This window comes from Ranitomeya variabilis, chromosome 3 (genome assembly GCF_051348905.1).
Source record: "Ranitomeya variabilis isolate aRanVar5 chromosome 3, aRanVar5.hap1, whole genome shotgun sequence".
NCBI classification, from domain to species: Eukaryota; Metazoa; Chordata; class Amphibia; order Anura; family Dendrobatidae; genus Ranitomeya; species Ranitomeya variabilis.
Window position 1 is genome coordinate 783,047,983 of NC_135234.1, and position 17,423 is coordinate 783,065,405.

Sequence of the window (17,423 nt, forward strand, 5' to 3'; positions counted from 1 at the left end):
TCAGGGTGCACACAGCCGCCTTGGACGGCCATAACAGGCCATGGATGATGATGCCAGAGGTTCATGTTGTAGTCCCCAAGTGCAGTCTAGCACAGAGAGAGCCTGCCATAGTGGAAGGCAGAAGCAAAGCCCGGCGCTGGAGCTGGGACAGGGGAGTCACAGGGCTACACACATTTCTGCTTAGTGACCCATATTGGCTCTTATAGCAGCACATTGCTCATTTCTGACCAGTGATAGAAGGTTATTGGACTGGGAAATGTTACAGGTGCTGAGGGCGCCATGGCTCACGATTCTCCATTGCTGTTTTCCAGGTCTCGGCATCAGATGCAGATAGCGGGAGTCTGGGACATGTGTTGTACTCGCTCAGGCCCTCGTCCCCTCCACAGTTCCAGATCCACTCACAGAGTGGCGAGATCTGCCTCTCAGACACCCTGGACAGCGATGATGGAGAGCGCTTCTTCCTTCTTCATGTGACAGCTACAGATGGGGTGAGACCTCACATTTCAGAAATGTCTTTTAACATGTTTCTGATTATTAAAGATGCACTCCAACAAAAATATCCATCCCTGCCCCCCTAGATGGTGTCTTCATTGTAGTCCAACATTAAAATATGACACATGACTGTTCTCCCTCCGGTATATATGTCCCTGTGTGAGGAGCATATATACCGGAGGGAGAACAGTCATGTGTCATATTTTAATGTTGGACTGAAATAAACTTTTGGCATTTTTTACGGAGCTGGAACTCAACTTCCTTTTTTCCTTGGATTACACTCGATTTCCTGCGGCGGAGTTCCGTGCACCTGCGTTCATCAACGGTGAGCTGGCATACAAACCTTTTCTGTCTTCATTGTACTCATTGCCCTGCAGTTCAGCCCCCTGCTTCTCCTCTTCAGCCTTCATCTTCATTCCCAGCTATCATTCTGCTTTTTTATCCTATGTGTTCTGCCTTCAGTCCCTTGAAGTATCAGCACAGCATCACATGGGTGGCTAGAGTCAGGATTGTGGCCGGCTGGCAGGGTGCTATGGTTATCCCAACATAATCCTCAAAATGAGCTCATGTATGATGAATCTACAGTCGCGAGGCTGCACTGTCATCTACTTCATAACCGTGTCACACTAGCTGTGTAATCATCATCAGTCACTGTGATAGAAGTTCATATCTCCACCCTTCGGAGAGCTTCAGAGGTACAGTCCATGCAATTTCATCAAATAATCTGTTCTGGCGACTGACCCGCTGCACAGAACATAAAGCCATGTAATTCCCAGATGTCACCTCCAGATCACATGGCGTAACTTATGAGAAGTCTTTATTGCCAGATAGAAAAAGATAATTAAATGCGGGAACACTAGCTGAATTCTATATTACATGACAACTGACAGGAGGGCCTTCAAAAAGAAATTTGAGTTGTACTTTACCATATAATGTTCTGAAAAACAGGAACAATAATCTAAGTGGGATGAAATGACAAAATAAAAACAATTCTGCCATTGATTTTTGGAGTTTGTTTTTACATAGTCCGGTTAACAAAGCACCTCAATCAAAGTGTTTATCCTCTTATTATACCGCAATGTGCACTTCCAGTTGCTCATTTTGCCTTTCTATCCAGCTATTTCTTGTCTTTTCTCTGCTCTATGTACAAACAGGAAGTCTCTTGTCCCTGCATTTATCATCCCCCTCTTCACCTCCTGACCCAGCTGCTCCCTCCTCCCCCTGCCAGGGACTTTTGCTGTGACTCGCGAGTCATACAAGGAAAATTGGCCTCCTGTTTCTATATAGAGCTTAGAAGGATTCAGCTCATCAGTTTTTAATCACGTGTCATAGACCTAATGGAAAAGAGAAGAATTATCTGGGTAGAAAACTAAAATCAGCACTTGTAAATGCACAGCGCTATATAATATGATGGGTATATGAAGAGGATAAAAACTGTAATGGCATGAGGGGGAGGAAGAGGAGGAGGGGGATGACAAGGAGGAGCAGGGGGAGGAGAAGGAGGGAAGGATGAGGAGGAGTGGGAGGAGGAGGGAAGGATGAGGAGGAGTGGGAGGAGGAGGGGAAGGGTGAGAAGGAGGGGAAGGATGAGGAGCGGGAGGATGAGGAGGAGGGAAAGGATGAGGAGGAGGGGGATGACAAGGAGGAGGAGGGACGAGGAGGAGCGAGGGGAGGAGAAGCAAGAGAAGGAGAGGGGACGAGGAGGAGGGGAAGGACGAGGATAAGGAGTAGGGAAAGGATGAGGAGGGGGCGGGAGGAGGAGGAGGAGAAGGATGAGGAGGAGCGGGAAGAGGGGGAGGACGAGCTTGAGGATGTGGAGGAGGAGGGGAAGGAGGAAGAGCGCGAGGATGAGGAGGAGGGAAAGCATGAAGATGAGTACTTTTTTAAGTTCTGATTACAGTGATGACAAAGTTTGCAGTTTTATTTTGATTTCTAATTTTAGAGGTGATCACCAGTCTCAGGATCTAGAGGATGAGATCATCAGTCTTGCGATCTAGAGACTGAGATTATTAGTCGCAGGATCTAAAGGGTGCGATCAGCAGTCTGAGCATCTAGAGGGTGAGATCAGCAGTCACAGGATCTAGAGGCTTACAGCAGCAGTCTCAGGATCTAGAGGGTGAGATCAGCAGTCTCAGGATCTAGAGGGTGATATCAGCAGTCACAGGATCTAGAGGGTGAGATCAGCAGTCTCAGGATCTAGAGGGTGAGATCAGCAGCCACAGGATCTAGAGGGTGAGATCAGCAGTCTCAGGATCTAGAGGGTGAGATCAGCAGTCACAGGATCTAGAGGGTGAGATCAGCAGTCTCAGGATCTAGAGGGTGAGATCAGCAGCCACAGGATCTAGAGGATGAGATCAGCAGTCTCAGGATATAGAGGGTGAGATCAGCAGTCACAGGATGTAGAGGGTGAGATCAGCAGTCACAGGATCTAGAGGTTTAGATCAGCAGTCTCAGGATCTAGAGGGTGAAATCAGCAGTCTCAGGATATAGAGGGTGAGATCAGCAGTCACAGGATCTAGAAGTTTAGATCAGCAGTCTCAGGATCTAGAGGGTGAGATCAGCAGTCACAGGATCTAGAGGTTTAGATCAGCAGTCTCAGGATCTAGAGGGTGAGATCAGCAGTCACAGGATCTAGAGGGTGATATCAGCAGTCTCAGGATCTAGAGGGTGAGATCAGCAGTCACAGGATCTAGAGGTTGAGATTAGCAGATGCTGGATCTAGAGGGTGACATGAGCAGTCTCAGGACCTAGAGGGTGAGATCAGCAGTCACAGGATCTAGAGGGTGATATCAGCAGTCTCAGGATCTAGAGGGTGAGATCAGCAGTCACAGGATCTAGAGGTTTAGATTAGCAGTCACTGGATCTAGAGGGTGAGATCAGCAGTCACTGGTTCTAGAGGTTGAGATTAGCAGTCTCAGGACCTAGAGGGTGACATGAGCAGTCTCAGGACCTAGAGGGTGAGATCAGCAGTCTCAGGATCTAGAGGGTGAGATCAGCAGTCACAGGATCCAGAGGGTGATATCAGCAGTCTCAGGATCTAGAGGGTGAGATCAGCAGTCACAGGATCTAGAGGTTTAGATCAGTAGTCTCAGGATCTAGAGGGTGAGATCAGCAGTCACAGGATCTAGAGGTTGAGATTAGCAGATGCTGGATCTAGAGGGTGACATGAGCAGTTACAGGATCTAGAGGGTGAGATAAGCAGTCTCAGGATCTAGAGGGTGAGATCAGCAGTCACAGGATCTAGAAGTTTAGATCAGCAGTCTCAGGATCTAGAGGGTGAGATCAGCAGTCTCAGGATCTAGAGGGTGAGATCAGCAGTCACAGGATCTAGAGGTTTAGATCAGCAGTCTCAGGATCTAGAGGGTGAAATGAGCAGTCTCAGGGTCTAGAGGGGGAGATCAGCAGTCACAGGATCTAGAGGGTGAGATCAGCAGTCACAAGATCTAGAGGTTTAGATCAGCAGTCTCAGGATCTAGAGGGTGAAATCAGCAGTCTCAGGATCTAGAGGTTTAGATCAGCAGTCTCAGGATCTAGAGGGTGACATCCCTGTCATAGAATCTAGAGGGTGAGATCAGCAGTCTCAGGATCTAGAGGGTGAGATCAGCAGTCACAGGATCTAGAGGTTTAGATCAGCAGTCTCAGGATCTAGAGGGTGAAATCAGCAGTCTCAGGATCTAGAGGTTTAGATCAGCAGTCACAGGATCTAGAGGGTGAGATCAGCAGTCACAGGATCTAGAGGTTTAGATCAGCAGTCTCAGGATCTAGAGGGTGAGATCAGCAGTCTCAGAATCTAGAGGGTGAGATCAGCAGTCACAGGATCTAGAGGTTTAGATTAGCAGTCACTGGATCTAGAGGGTGAGATCAGCAGTCACAGGATCTAGAGGTTTAGATCAGCAGTCTCAGGATCTAGAGGGTGAGATCAGCAGTCTCAGGATCTAGAGGTTTAGATCAGCAGTCTCAGGATCTAGAGGGTGAGATCAGCAGTCTCAGGATCTAGAGGGTGAGATCAGCAGTCTCAGGATCTAGAGGTGTAGATTAGCAGTCACTGGATCTAGAGAGTGAGATCAGCAGTCACTGGATCTAGAGGTTGAGATCAGCAGTCTCAGGATCTAGAGGGTGAGATCAGCAGATGCTGGATCTAGAAGGTGAGGTTAGCAGTCGCAGTATCTAGAGGGTGAGAGCAGCAGTCACAGGATCTAGAAGTTTAGATCAGCAGTCGCAGTATCTAGAGGGTGAGATCAGCAGTCACAGGATCTAGAAGTTTAGATCAGCAGTCTCAGGATCTAGAGGGTGAGATCAGCAGTCACAGGATCTAGAAATTTAGATCAGCAGTCTCAGGATCTAGAGGGTGAGATCAGCAGTCACAGGATCTAAAGGTTTAGATCATCAGTCTCGGGATCTAGAGGGTGAGATCAGCAGCCACAGGATCTAAAGGTTTAGATCATCAGTCTCGGGATCTAGAGGGTGAGAGCAGCAGTCACAGGATCTAGAAGTTTAGATCAGCAGTCGCAGTATCTAGAGGGTGAGATCAGCAGTCACAGGATCTAGAAGTTTAGATCAGCAGTCTCAGGATCTAGAGGGTGAGATCAGCAGTCACAGGATCTAGAAATTTAGATCAGCAGTCTCAGGATCTAGAGGGTGAGATCAGCAGTCACAGGATCTAAAGGTTTAGATCATCAGTCTCGGGATCTAGAGGGTGAGAGCAGCAGTCACAGGATCTAGAAGTTTAGATCAGCAGTCGCAGTATCTAGAGGGTGAGATCAGCAGTCACAGGATCTAGAAGTTTAGATCAGCAGTCTCAGGATCTAGAGGGTGAGATCAGCAGTCACAGGATCTAGAAATTTAGATCAGCAGTCTCAGGATCTAGAGGGTGAGATCAGCAGTCACAGGATCTAGAGGTTTAGATCATCAGTCTCGGGATCTAGAGGGTGAGATCAGCAGTCACAGGATCTAGAGGTTTAGATCAGCAGTCGCAGTATCTAGAGGTTTAGATTACCGGTCACTGGATCTAGAGGGTGAGATAAGCAGTCACAGGATCTAGATCAGTATTTCCCAAACTCCAGTCCTCACGGACCCCAACAGGTCATGTTTTCAGGATTTCCATAGTGCTGCACAAGTGAGAGAACTTCTGATACTTCCATCACCTGTTCAATACTAAGGAAATCCTGAAAACATGACCTGTTGGGGTCCGTGAGGACTGGAGTTTGGGAAATACTGATCTAGAGGGTCAGCTCTAGAGATCGGTTTTGTTACTAATCCATTTCAGGATCTAGATATGAAAATCTTCCATCAGTGAATGAAGAGTGGAATCTACGGTGGCCAGCGCCGGGATATAGGGATGGTGAGATCCGGAGCTGGTGGTGTGAGAGGAGAATAGCAGGAAACCTCTCAGTCCACCCTTCCTCTGTTCCCACAGGGAGGCCTGAGCTCGGGATGCGTCGTTCGGGTCTCGGTAGAAGATGTGAATGATAATCGTCCGGTCTTTTACCCCCTGGAGTACGGCGCTAGTGTGAGTGCCCTCAGCCCACCAGGAACACCCATCATTAGTGTGACCGCCCGAGATAAGGACGAGGGGCTGCATGGCACCCTGACCTACCACATATTATCAGGAAACAGCCCTCCGCTTCTTCGCATCCAGCCCGACACAGGTAAGACCACCCGACAGTGACATGAGGGGCACGGGACCGCCACCTTCAGCCCCACCCACATGTGTGGGAACTGTTTAATGACCCTCCACCATTGTAGGAACCAGCAGGGAAGACGGAAAAGACAATACAACGTCTCCAGGAACAAGCAAAGGGCGGCCATTAATCGGGGAGCAGTGTTTATGGTATAGTAGGGTGGGGGCCCGTCAATCATCCTGTGGTGGTAGTAGTCTGTTTCCTTAGAGCCTATGGTGGTGGTAGTAGTCTGTTTCCTTAGAGCCTATGGTGGTGGTAGTAGTCGGTTTTCTTAGAGCCTATGGTGGTGGTAGTACATTGTCTTTAAAAGGTAATGTCTCAGTTCTTATCAGTATTTATTGGCCCCGTGAGGGGTCTATCTCGGGCCCCTCTAGAGGACAGCACACAATTGGACAGGAGGGTCCCTGGCGGCTTCTCCCTCCCTCTGTCCTGGAGTGACAGGTCTCTGCCGATACACGCACACATGGTGAGACCTGTCTGTCACTGGCAGAGGGCGGGAGAAGCCGCTGGGGACCTACCTGTCCCACTGTCTATCTCTGATGCACTGTCCAACCTCACACATGCCAGGCTTAGATAAAAGTATGTGCCCCCCACATCCACCTCCGGGGGCTTCTCTGTCCTCATCTACATCCATAGACATTAATATGGAGAAAAGTATGCGCCCCCCACATCCTCCTCCGGGGGCTTCTCTGTCCTCATCTACATCCAACTCCGGGGGCCATAGGTTATAAACATGTGAGGGGTTAGGGGAGGAGGTTATACATTATGTGGTGAGGGGGGAAGTTATACATCGGGAGGTGAGAGGTGGAGGTTACACATCAGGGGTTAGGGCCGGAGGTTATATAGCAGGGCGAGGGGTGGATGTTACACATCAGGGAGCGAGGAGCGGAGGTTATACATCGGGTGGGGGCGGAGGTTATACATCAAAGGTGAGAGGCGGGGGTTATACATCGGGGGTGAGAGGCGAAGGTTATACATCGGGGGTGAGAGGCGGAGGTTATACATCAGGGGGGTGAGGGGCGGAAGTTATACATCAAGGGGTGAGGGGCAGAGGTTATACATCAGGTAGCGAGTAGCGGAGGTTATACATCAGAGGTGAGGGGTGTGGGTGATACATCGGGGCTGAGGCGCAGAGGTTATACATCAGGTAGCGAGTAGTGGAGGTTATACATCAGAGGTGAGGGGTGTGGGTGATACATCGGGGCTGAGGCGCAGAGGTTATACATCAGAGGTGAGGGGTGTGGGTGATACATCAGAGGTGAGGGGCAGAGGTTATACATCAGGTAGCGAGTAGTGGAGGTTATACATCAGGTAGCGAGTAGTGGAGGTTATACATCAGAGCTGAGGCGCAGAGGTTATACATCATGGGATGAGGGGCGGAGGTTATATATCAGGGGTGAGGGGCAGAGGTTATACATCGGGAGTTGAGGGGCAAAGGTTATATATCGGGGGTGGGGGCGGAGGTTATACAACATTGGGTGAAGGGGGAGGTTATACATCGTGGGGTGAGGGGTGGAGGTTATACATCGTGGGGTGAGGGGTGGAGGTTATACATCAGAGGGTGAGGGCCGGAGTTTATACATCGGAGGGTGAGGGGGGAAGGTTATACATCAGGGAATGTGGGGCGGAGGTTATACATCAGGGGTGAGGGGTAGAGGTTATATATCGGGGTGTTGAGAGGCTGAGGTTATACATCGGGGGGGCGGAGGTCATACACTGGTGGGTGAGGTGTGGAGGTTATACATCGTGGGGTGAGGGGTGCAGGTGGTTATATATCAGAGGGTGAGGGGGGAAGGTTATACATCAGGGAATGTGGGGCGGAGGTTATACATCGAGGGATGACGGGCGGAGGTTATATATCGGGGGTGAGGGGCGGAGGTTATACATCGGGGGTGAGGGATGGAGGTTATACATCAGGGGTGAGGGGTGGAGGTTATACATCGGGGGTGAGGGATGGAGGTTATAAATTAGGGGGTGAGGGATGCAAGTTATACATTAGGGGGTGAGGGACAGAGGTTATACATGTGGGGGTGGAGGTTATACATCGGTGGGTGAGGGGGTGGAGGTTATACATTGGTGGGAGAGAGGCTGAGGTTATACATTGTGGGGTGAGGATGGAGGTTATACATTGTGGGGTGAGGATGGAGGTTATACATCGGAGTGTTGAGAGGCGGAGGTTATACATCAGGAGTGAGGGGTTGAGGTTATTCATTAGGGGATGTGGGGCAGAGGTTATACATTGTGGGTGAGGGGTGTAGGTTATACATCAGGGGTGAGGGGCGGAAGTTATATATTGGGGTGTTGAGAGGCGGAGGTTATACATGGGGGGTGAGGGGCAGAGTTTATTCATCGAGGATGAGGGGCAGAGGTTATACATGAGGGGCAGAGATTATATATCGGCGCATAAGGGATGGAGGTTGTTCATTAGAGGGTGAGGGGCGTAGGTTATACATCAGTGAGTTAGGAGCAGAGGTTATACATCGGTGGGTTAGGGGTGGAGGTTACACACCGCAGGGTGAGGGTCGGAGGTTATACATCAGGGGCTGAGGGGTGGAGGTTATTTATCGGGGGTGAGGGGCTGAGTTTATAGATGGGTGGGTATGGGGTGCAGGTTATAGATCGGTGTGTTAGGGGCGGCGGTTGTAGATCGGGGGATGAAGGCCGGAGGTTATACATCGGGGGGTGAAGGGCGGAGGCTATACATCGGGTTAAGGGCGGAGGTTATACAACGGTGGGTTAGGAGCAGAAGTTGTACATCGGGGGATGAGGGATGGAGATTATACATCGGGGGATGAGGGGCAGTGTTTATACATCGGTGGGTTAGGTGTGGAAGTTGTACATTGGGGGTGAGGGGCAGAGGTTATATATCAGTGGGTTGGGGCGGAGGTTACGCACCAGTAGGTGGGGGGTGGAGGTTATACATTGGGGGTGAGGGGTGTAGGTTATACATCAGTGGTGAGGGGCTGAGGTTATACATCGGGGGGTGAGGGGTGGAGGTTATACATCGGTGTGTTAGGGGCGGAAGTTATACATTGGTGGGTGAGGGTCGGAGGTTATATATCAGTGGGTTGGGGTGAGGTTACGCACCAGTAGGTGAGGGGTGGAGGTTATACATTGGGGGTGAGGGGTGTAGGTTATACATCAGTGGTGAGGGGCTGAGGTTATACATCGGGGGGTGAGGGGTGGAGGTTATACATCGGTGTGTTAGGGGCGGAAGTTATACATTGGTGGGTGAGGGTCGGAGGTTATATATCAGTGGGTTGGGGTGAGGTTACGCACCAGTAGGTGAGGGGTGGAGGTTATATATCAGTGGGTTGGGGTGTAGGTTATACAGTGGTGAGGGGCTGAGGTTATACATCGGGGGGTGAGGGGTGGAGGTTATACATCGGTGTGTTAGGGGCGGAAGTTATACACCGCAGGGTGAGGGTCGGAGGTTATACATCAGGGGATGAAGGGCGGAGGTTATACATTGGTGGGTGAGGGGTGGATGTTATACATCAGGGGTGAGGGGCGGAGGCTACGCATCGGTGTATTAGGGGTGGAGGTTACACACCGGTGGATGAGGGGTGGAGGTTAGACATCAGGGGTGAGGGGCTGAGGTTATACATCGTAGGTGAGGGTCGGAGGTTGTACACTGGGAGGAACGGGGCTCCACAATGTGTAGGTGATGCACTCCCTTTGTAACCTGATGGTGATGGTTTACATTTTGAGGATTTGATGGAGGTGGTAGGGCACCTATGGTCTGTAACTCTCTCTCGCTCTTGTAGGAACCCTCTTGGTGGCCCGTTCTCTGTCTGCCCGGGCCGGCTCTGTTCTGCATCTTGAGGTGGGAGCGCAGGATGGTGGTGGGGTCAGATCTGATGTGAACGCCAGGGTAAATGTCAGCATCTTAGTGAGCTCAGCCCACACCCCGATATTCCTTCAGCCTCAATACGACTTTATGGTGCCAGAAGATACTCCACCGGGGATTATGGTGGGCAGTGTGAAGGCCAGCAACCCCCCAGGTATGTTCTGCACTGCACCGGACCACTCTGTGTCACTGAATGTCTGGTCCGATATCGGTCATGGTTTCCTGATCCCGGTTGAGGGTGTATAGTGACTGTGATCTTTTCTTCTAGGTGCACTTGGGGTAATCCTCTACTCTTTGGCATATGGAGACCCCCATGAACTTTTATCCCTGGACCCTCATTCTGGAATACTGTCCATACGCCGGCAGTTGGATCGGGAGCAGGACACTGAGCTTCTTTTGGAGGTTCAGGCCCGCAGTGGGTCTCCCCCGGCCTACACCCGGGCGCGTGTAACCCTGCGAATCACTGATGTGAATGATAATGCCCCCACGTTCTTGTCATCCTCACACACCCTGAGACTCCAGGGGTCCACACCCACTGACTCCATCATATTCACCGCTAAGGCACTAGACCCCGATATAGGAGCCAATGGTCATGTTCATTACCAGCTGGTTTCTCAGGGGCCCTTCAGCATTGACGGTTCGGGACAGATCCAGGTCACCGGGGCCCTGACCCAGGAGAGTTACGAGCTCCGTGTGCTGGCGCTTGATGCTGGCTTTCCACAGCTTTCCTCAGAGTTAGAGATCACTGTCCTTGTCATGGAGCAGGACTCGGAGCCAGCGTGTGGAGCATCTGATTATCGTGTGGAGGTCCGGGAAGGAAGCCCCCCGATGAGTAGGCTATTACAGGTTCAGGCGTTACTCCCTGGTGGGAAAGAGAACCCCTTACGTTACCGGCTGAGAACAGATGCAGATGCAGTGGGATTTAATGTGGAACCGGATACGGGATGGTTGTATGTCCGTGGGGCACTGGATAGGGAAAGCCGAGAGTTGTATGTCCTAGCAGTTCTGGCATCGGGGGGTTCAGGCAGCCGCACTGCTACATGCACCGTACGTGTCCGAGTCACTGATGAGAATGACAATGCTCCGCGGCTGAGCGAGGAAAGGTACTTCATGAGCATCTCCGAGAACCGACCACCTGGAGAGGTCGTGGGAAGAGTCAGCGCCAGCGACCGAGATGCAGGGCAGAATGGACGTGTTACATACAGAATGCCCACACAAGAAAACGACTTTACCATACACCCACACACAGGTAAGACCCCGGCATCACCGTACATCCAACACCGGACCCCAGCATCACCGTACATCCACACATGTAAGACCCCGGCATCACCGTACATCCAACACCGGATCCCAGCATCACCATACATCCACACATGTAAGACCCCGGCATCACCGTACATCCACACATGCAAGACCCCGGCATCACCGTACATCCAACACCGGACCCCAGCATCACCGTACATCCACACATGTAAGACCCCGGCATCACCGTACATCCAACACCGGACCCCAGCATCACCGTACATCCAACACCGGACCCCAGCATCACTGTACATCCACACATGTAAGAACCCGGCATCACCGTACATCCAACACCGGACCCCAGCATCACAATACATCCACACACAGGTAAGACCCCAGCATCACAGTACATCCACACACAGGTAAGACTCCGGCATCACCATACATCCACACACAGATAAGACCCCGGCATCACCGTACATCCAACACCGGACCCCAGCATCACCGTACATCCACACATGTAAGACCCCGGCATCACCGTACATCCAACACCGGATCCCAGCATCACCATACATCCACACATGTAAGACCCCGGCATCACCGTACATCCACACATGCAAGACCCCGGCATCACCGTACATCCAACACCGGACCCCAGCATCACCGTACATCCACACATGTAAGACCCCGGCATCACCGTACATCCAACACCGGACCCCAGCATCACCGTACATCCACACATGTAAGAACCCGGCATCACCGTACATCCAACACCGGACCCCAGCATCACAGTACATCCACACACAGGTAAGACTCCGGCATCACCATACATCCACACACAGATAAGACCCCGGCATCACCATACACCCACACACAGGTAAGACCCCAGCATCACCATACATCCACACATGCAAGACCCTGGCATCACCGTACATCCAACACATGTAAGACCCCAGCATCACCGTACATCCACACATGCAAGACCCCGGCATCACCGTACATCCAACACTGGACCCCAGCATCACCGTACATCCACACATGTAAGACCCCAGCACCACCGTACATCCAACACATGTAAGACCCCAGCATCACCGTACATCTAACACCGGACCCCAGCATCACAGTACATCCACACATGCAAGACCCCGGCATCACCGTACATCCAATTCCGGACCCCAGCATCACCGTACAGTCACACACAGGTAAGACCCTGGCATCACCGTACATCCAACACCGGACCCCAGCATCACCGTACATCCAGCACCGGATCCCAGCATCACCGTACACCCACACATGTAAGACCCCGGCATCACCGTACATCTAACACCAGACCCCAGCATCACCGTACACCCACACATGTAAGACCCCGGCATCACCGTACATCTAACACCAGACCCCAGCATCACCGTACATCCACACATGCAAGACCCCGGCATCACCGTACATCCAACACCAGACCCCAGCATCACCGTACATCCACACATGCAAGACCCTGGCATCACCGTACATCCAACACCGGACCCCAGCATCACCGTACATCCACACATGCAAGACCCTGGCATCACCGTACATCCAACACCGGACCCCAGCATCACCGTACATCCAACACCGGATCCCAGCATCACCGTACACCCACACATGTAAGACCCCGGCATCACCGTACATCTAACACCAGACCCCAGCATCACCGTACATTCACACACAGGTAAGACCCCGGCATCACCGTACATCCAACACCGGATCCCAGCATCACCGTACATCCACACATGTAAGACCCCGGCATCACCGTACATCTAACACCAGACCCCAGAATCACCGTACATCCACACATGTAAGACCCCGGCATCACCGTACATCCAATTCCGGACCCCAGCATCACCGTACAGTCACACACAGGTAAGACCCCAGCATCACCGTACATCCACACATGTAAGACCCCAACATCACCGTACATCCAATACCGGACCCCAGCATCACAGTACATCCACACACAGGTAAGACCCCAGCATCTCCGTACATCCACACACAGGTAAGACCCCAGCATCACCGTACATCCAACACCGGACCCCAGCATCACCGTACATCCAACACCGGACCCCAGCATCACCATACATCCACACATGTAAGACCCCGGCATCACCGTATATTCACACACAGGTAAGACCCCGGCATCACTGTATATTCACACACAGGTAAGATCCCGGCATCACTGTACATCCACACACAGGTAAGACCCTGGCTGTTGTGAAATTGGATTTTGGGCTCCCCCGGTGGCCACTGGTGGAATTGAACTGGTGTGCATCATCCCCTCTGTTCACCTGTTTCCATCAGGATGTGGGAGTCGCTATTTAGCCTTGCTCCTCTGTCACTTCCATGCCGGTCAACATTGTAATCAGAAGCCTTTCTGTGCATGTTCCTGCTGCTAGACAACTCCCAGCTAAGTTGGACTTTAGTCCTCGTTTGTTTTTGCATTTTGTTCCAGTTCACAGCTGTAGTTTCGTTTCTGTATCTGGAAAGCTCTTGTGATCTGAAATTGCCACTCTGATGTTATGAGTTAATACTAGAGTCTTAAAGTAATTTCAGGATGGCGTTTTGATAGGGTTTTCAGCTGACCATGAAAGTGCGCTTTCTGTCTTCCTACTATCTAGTAAGCGGACCTCAATTTTGCTAAACCTATTTTCATACTACGTTTGTCATTTCATCTAAAATCACCGCCAATATATGTGGGGGCCTCTGTCTGCCTATCGGGGAAATTTCTCTAGAGGTGAGCCAGGACTATATTTTCCTCTGCCAGGATTAGTTAGTCCTCCGGCCGGCGCTGGGCGTCTAGGGATAAAAAACGTAGGCAACGCTACCCGGCTACTGTTAGTTGTGCGGCAGGTTTAGTTCATGGTCAGTTTAGTTTCCATCCTTCCAAGAGCTAGTTCTATGTTTGCTGGGCTATGTTCTCTTGCCATTGAGAACCATAACACCTGGCATCACCGTACATCCAACACCGGACCCCAGCATCACCGTACATCCACACACAGGTAAGACCCCGGCATCACCGTACATCCACACACAGGTAAGACCCCAGCATCACCATACATCCACACACAGGTAAGACCCCGGCATCACCGTACATCCACACACAGGTAAGACCCCAACATCTCCGTACATCCACACACAGGTAAGACCCCAGCAGCACGTACATCCACACAGGTAAGACCCCAGCATCACCATACACCCACAAACAGGTAAGACCCCGGCATCACCGTACATCCAACACGGGACCCCAACATCACCGTATATACAACACCGGACCCCGGCATCATCGTACATCCACACACAGGTAAGACCCCGGCATCACCGTACATCTACACACAGGTAAGACCCCGGCATCATCGTACATCCACACACAGGTAAGACCCCGGCATCACCGTACATCCACACACAGGTAAGACCCCAGCACCACCATGCATCCAGACACGGAACCCCAGCACCACCATGCATCCGCACACAACCCCAGCACCACCATGCATCTGCACACTGAACCCCAACACCACCATATATCCACACACGGGACCCCAGCACCACCATACATCCACACACGGGACCACAGAACCACCATACATCCACACACGGAACACCAGCACCACCATACATCCACACACGGGACCCCAGCACCACCAAACATCCACACACGGAACACCAGCACCACCATACATCCACACACGGGACCCCAGCACCACCATACATCCACACACGGGACCACAGAACCACCATACATCCACACACGGGAGCCCAGCACCACCATACATCCACACACGGAACCCCAGCACCACCAAACATCCACACACGGAACACCAGCACCACCATACATCCACACACGGGACCCCAGCACCACCTCTCTGTGTGTGATGTGAGTGTGTACATGGGGTCCCCTCTCTTGTCTTCCTCTGTAGGGGAGTTATCGGTAAGGCGGAGTTTGGACCGGGAGCTCCAGGCCACATATCAGCTGCTGGTCATAGCCCAGGATGGCGGGGCACCTCCGCGCAGTGTTACTGGCACCATCCATGTCTCTGTGCTGGATGAGAACGACAACCGTCCAGTGTTCCTGCACCCCGGTCCTGAGAGGGAGACAGCAGTGCAGGTAGTGAAGAGGAGTCTGCCTTCTCCACCGCCTTCTCCTTTCCTTCACCTTGTCTGTCCTCTCCACCTTCTCCAGCTCTTTCCTCTTCTTCCAGTCCACAGCTATTCTTCATGTTGTTATGTCTCTTCTCCTGCAGGTCATGGAAGGAAAACTCTCCGGGGCATTTGTGACGTCCATCTCGGCCAAAGATGCAGATGAAGGCGAGAATGGGACAGTGGTCTACAGTCTGTCAGGTACAACCGCGTGCAGAAGACGTCAGCACAAAGACCGCACAGGATCTCACCGAGAGCACCAGGGAATGGGGGGAGTGTCGTGGAAATGACGGAGGATGCAACACTATGACGAAGGATGCAAGACTATGACGGAGGATGCATGACTATGACAGAGGATGCAAGACTATGACCGAGAATACAAGACTATGACCGAGGATGCAAGACTATGACCGAGGATGCAAGACTATAACCGAGGATGCAAAACTATGACCGAGGATACAAGACTATAACCGAGGGTGCAAGACTATGACCGAGGATGCAAGACTATGACCGAGGATGCCAGACTATGACCGAGGATGCAAGACTATGACCGAGGATGCAAGACTATGACCGAGGATGCAAGACTATGACCGAGGATGCAAGACTATGACCGAGGATGCCAGACTATGACCGAGGATGCAAGACTATGACCGAGGATGCAAGACTATGACCGAGGATGCAAGGCTATGACCGAGGATGCAAGACTATGACCGAGGATGCAAGACTATGACCGAGGATGCAAGACTATGACCGAGGATGCAAGACTATGACCGAGGATGCAAGACTATGACCGAGGATGCAAGACTATGACCGAGGATGCAAGACTATGACCGAGGATACAAGACTATGACCGAGGATGCAAGACTATGACCGAGGATGCCAGACTATGACCGAGGATGCAAGACTATGACTGAGGATGCAAGACTATGACCGAGGATGCAAGACTATGACCGAGAATACAAGACTATGACAGAGAATACAAGACTATGACCGAGGATGCAAGACTATGACCTAGGATACAGGACTATGACCGAGGATACAAGACTATGACAGAGAATACAAGACTATGACCGAGGATGCAAGACTATGACCGAGGATACAAGACTATGACCGGGGATACAAGACTATGACCGAGGATGCAAGACTATGACCGAGGATGCAAGACTATGACCGAGGATGCAAGACTATGACCGAGGATGCAAGACTATGACCGAGGATGCAAGACTATGACCGAGGGTGCAAGACTATGATCGAGGATGCAAGGCTATGACCGAGGGTGCAAGACTATGATCGAGGATGCAAGACTATGACCGAGGATGCAAGACTATGACCGAGGATGCAAGACTATGACCGAGGATGCAAGACTATGACCGAGAATACAAGACTATGACCGGGGATACAAGACTATGACCGAGGATGCAAGACTATGACCGAGGATGCAAGACTATGACCGAGGATGCAAGACTATGACCGAGGATGCAAGACTATGACCGAGGATGCAAGACTATGACCGAGGATGCAAGACTATGACCGAGGGTGCAAGACTATGATCGAGGATGCAAGGCTATGACCTAGGATGCAAGACTATGACCGAGAATACAAGACTATGATCGAGGATGCAAGACTATGATCGAGGATGCAAGGCTATGACCGAGGATGCAAGGCTATGACCTAGGATGTAAGACTATGACAGAGGATGCAAGACTATGACCGAGGATGCAAGACTATGACCGAGGATGCAAGACTATGACCGAGGATGCCAGACTATGACCGAGGATGCAAGACTATGACCGAGGATGCAAGACTATGACCGAGAATACAAGACTATGACAGAGAATACAAGACTATGACCGAGGATGCAAGACTATGACCTAGGATACAAGACTATGACCTAGGATACAAGACTATGACCGAGGATGCAAGACTATGACCGAGGATGCAAGACTATGATCGAGGATGCAAGACTATGACCGAGGATGCAAGACTATGACCGA

General features: G+C 51.4%; 1 protein-coding gene across 1 annotated transcript in view; it reads left to right on the forward strand.

Annotated features, from left to right (window-relative positions):
- DCHS1 (dachsous cadherin-related 1) overlaps positions 1 to 17,423 on the forward strand; it is a 159,308-nt gene that overhangs the window by 45,021 nt on the left and 96,864 nt on the right. The window contains exons 3-8 of the mRNA XM_077298984.1: positions 312 to 488; positions 5,909 to 6,140; positions 9,941 to 10,177; positions 10,292 to 11,272; positions 15,210 to 15,397; positions 15,534 to 15,630. Coding sequence (XP_077155099.1) covers positions 312 to 488; positions 5,909 to 6,140; positions 9,941 to 10,177; positions 10,292 to 11,272; positions 15,210 to 15,397; positions 15,534 to 15,630 — 1,912 coding nt within the window. The remainder of the gene's footprint in view (positions 1 to 311; positions 489 to 5,908; positions 6,141 to 9,940; positions 10,178 to 10,291; positions 11,273 to 15,209; positions 15,398 to 15,533; positions 15,631 to 17,423) is intronic.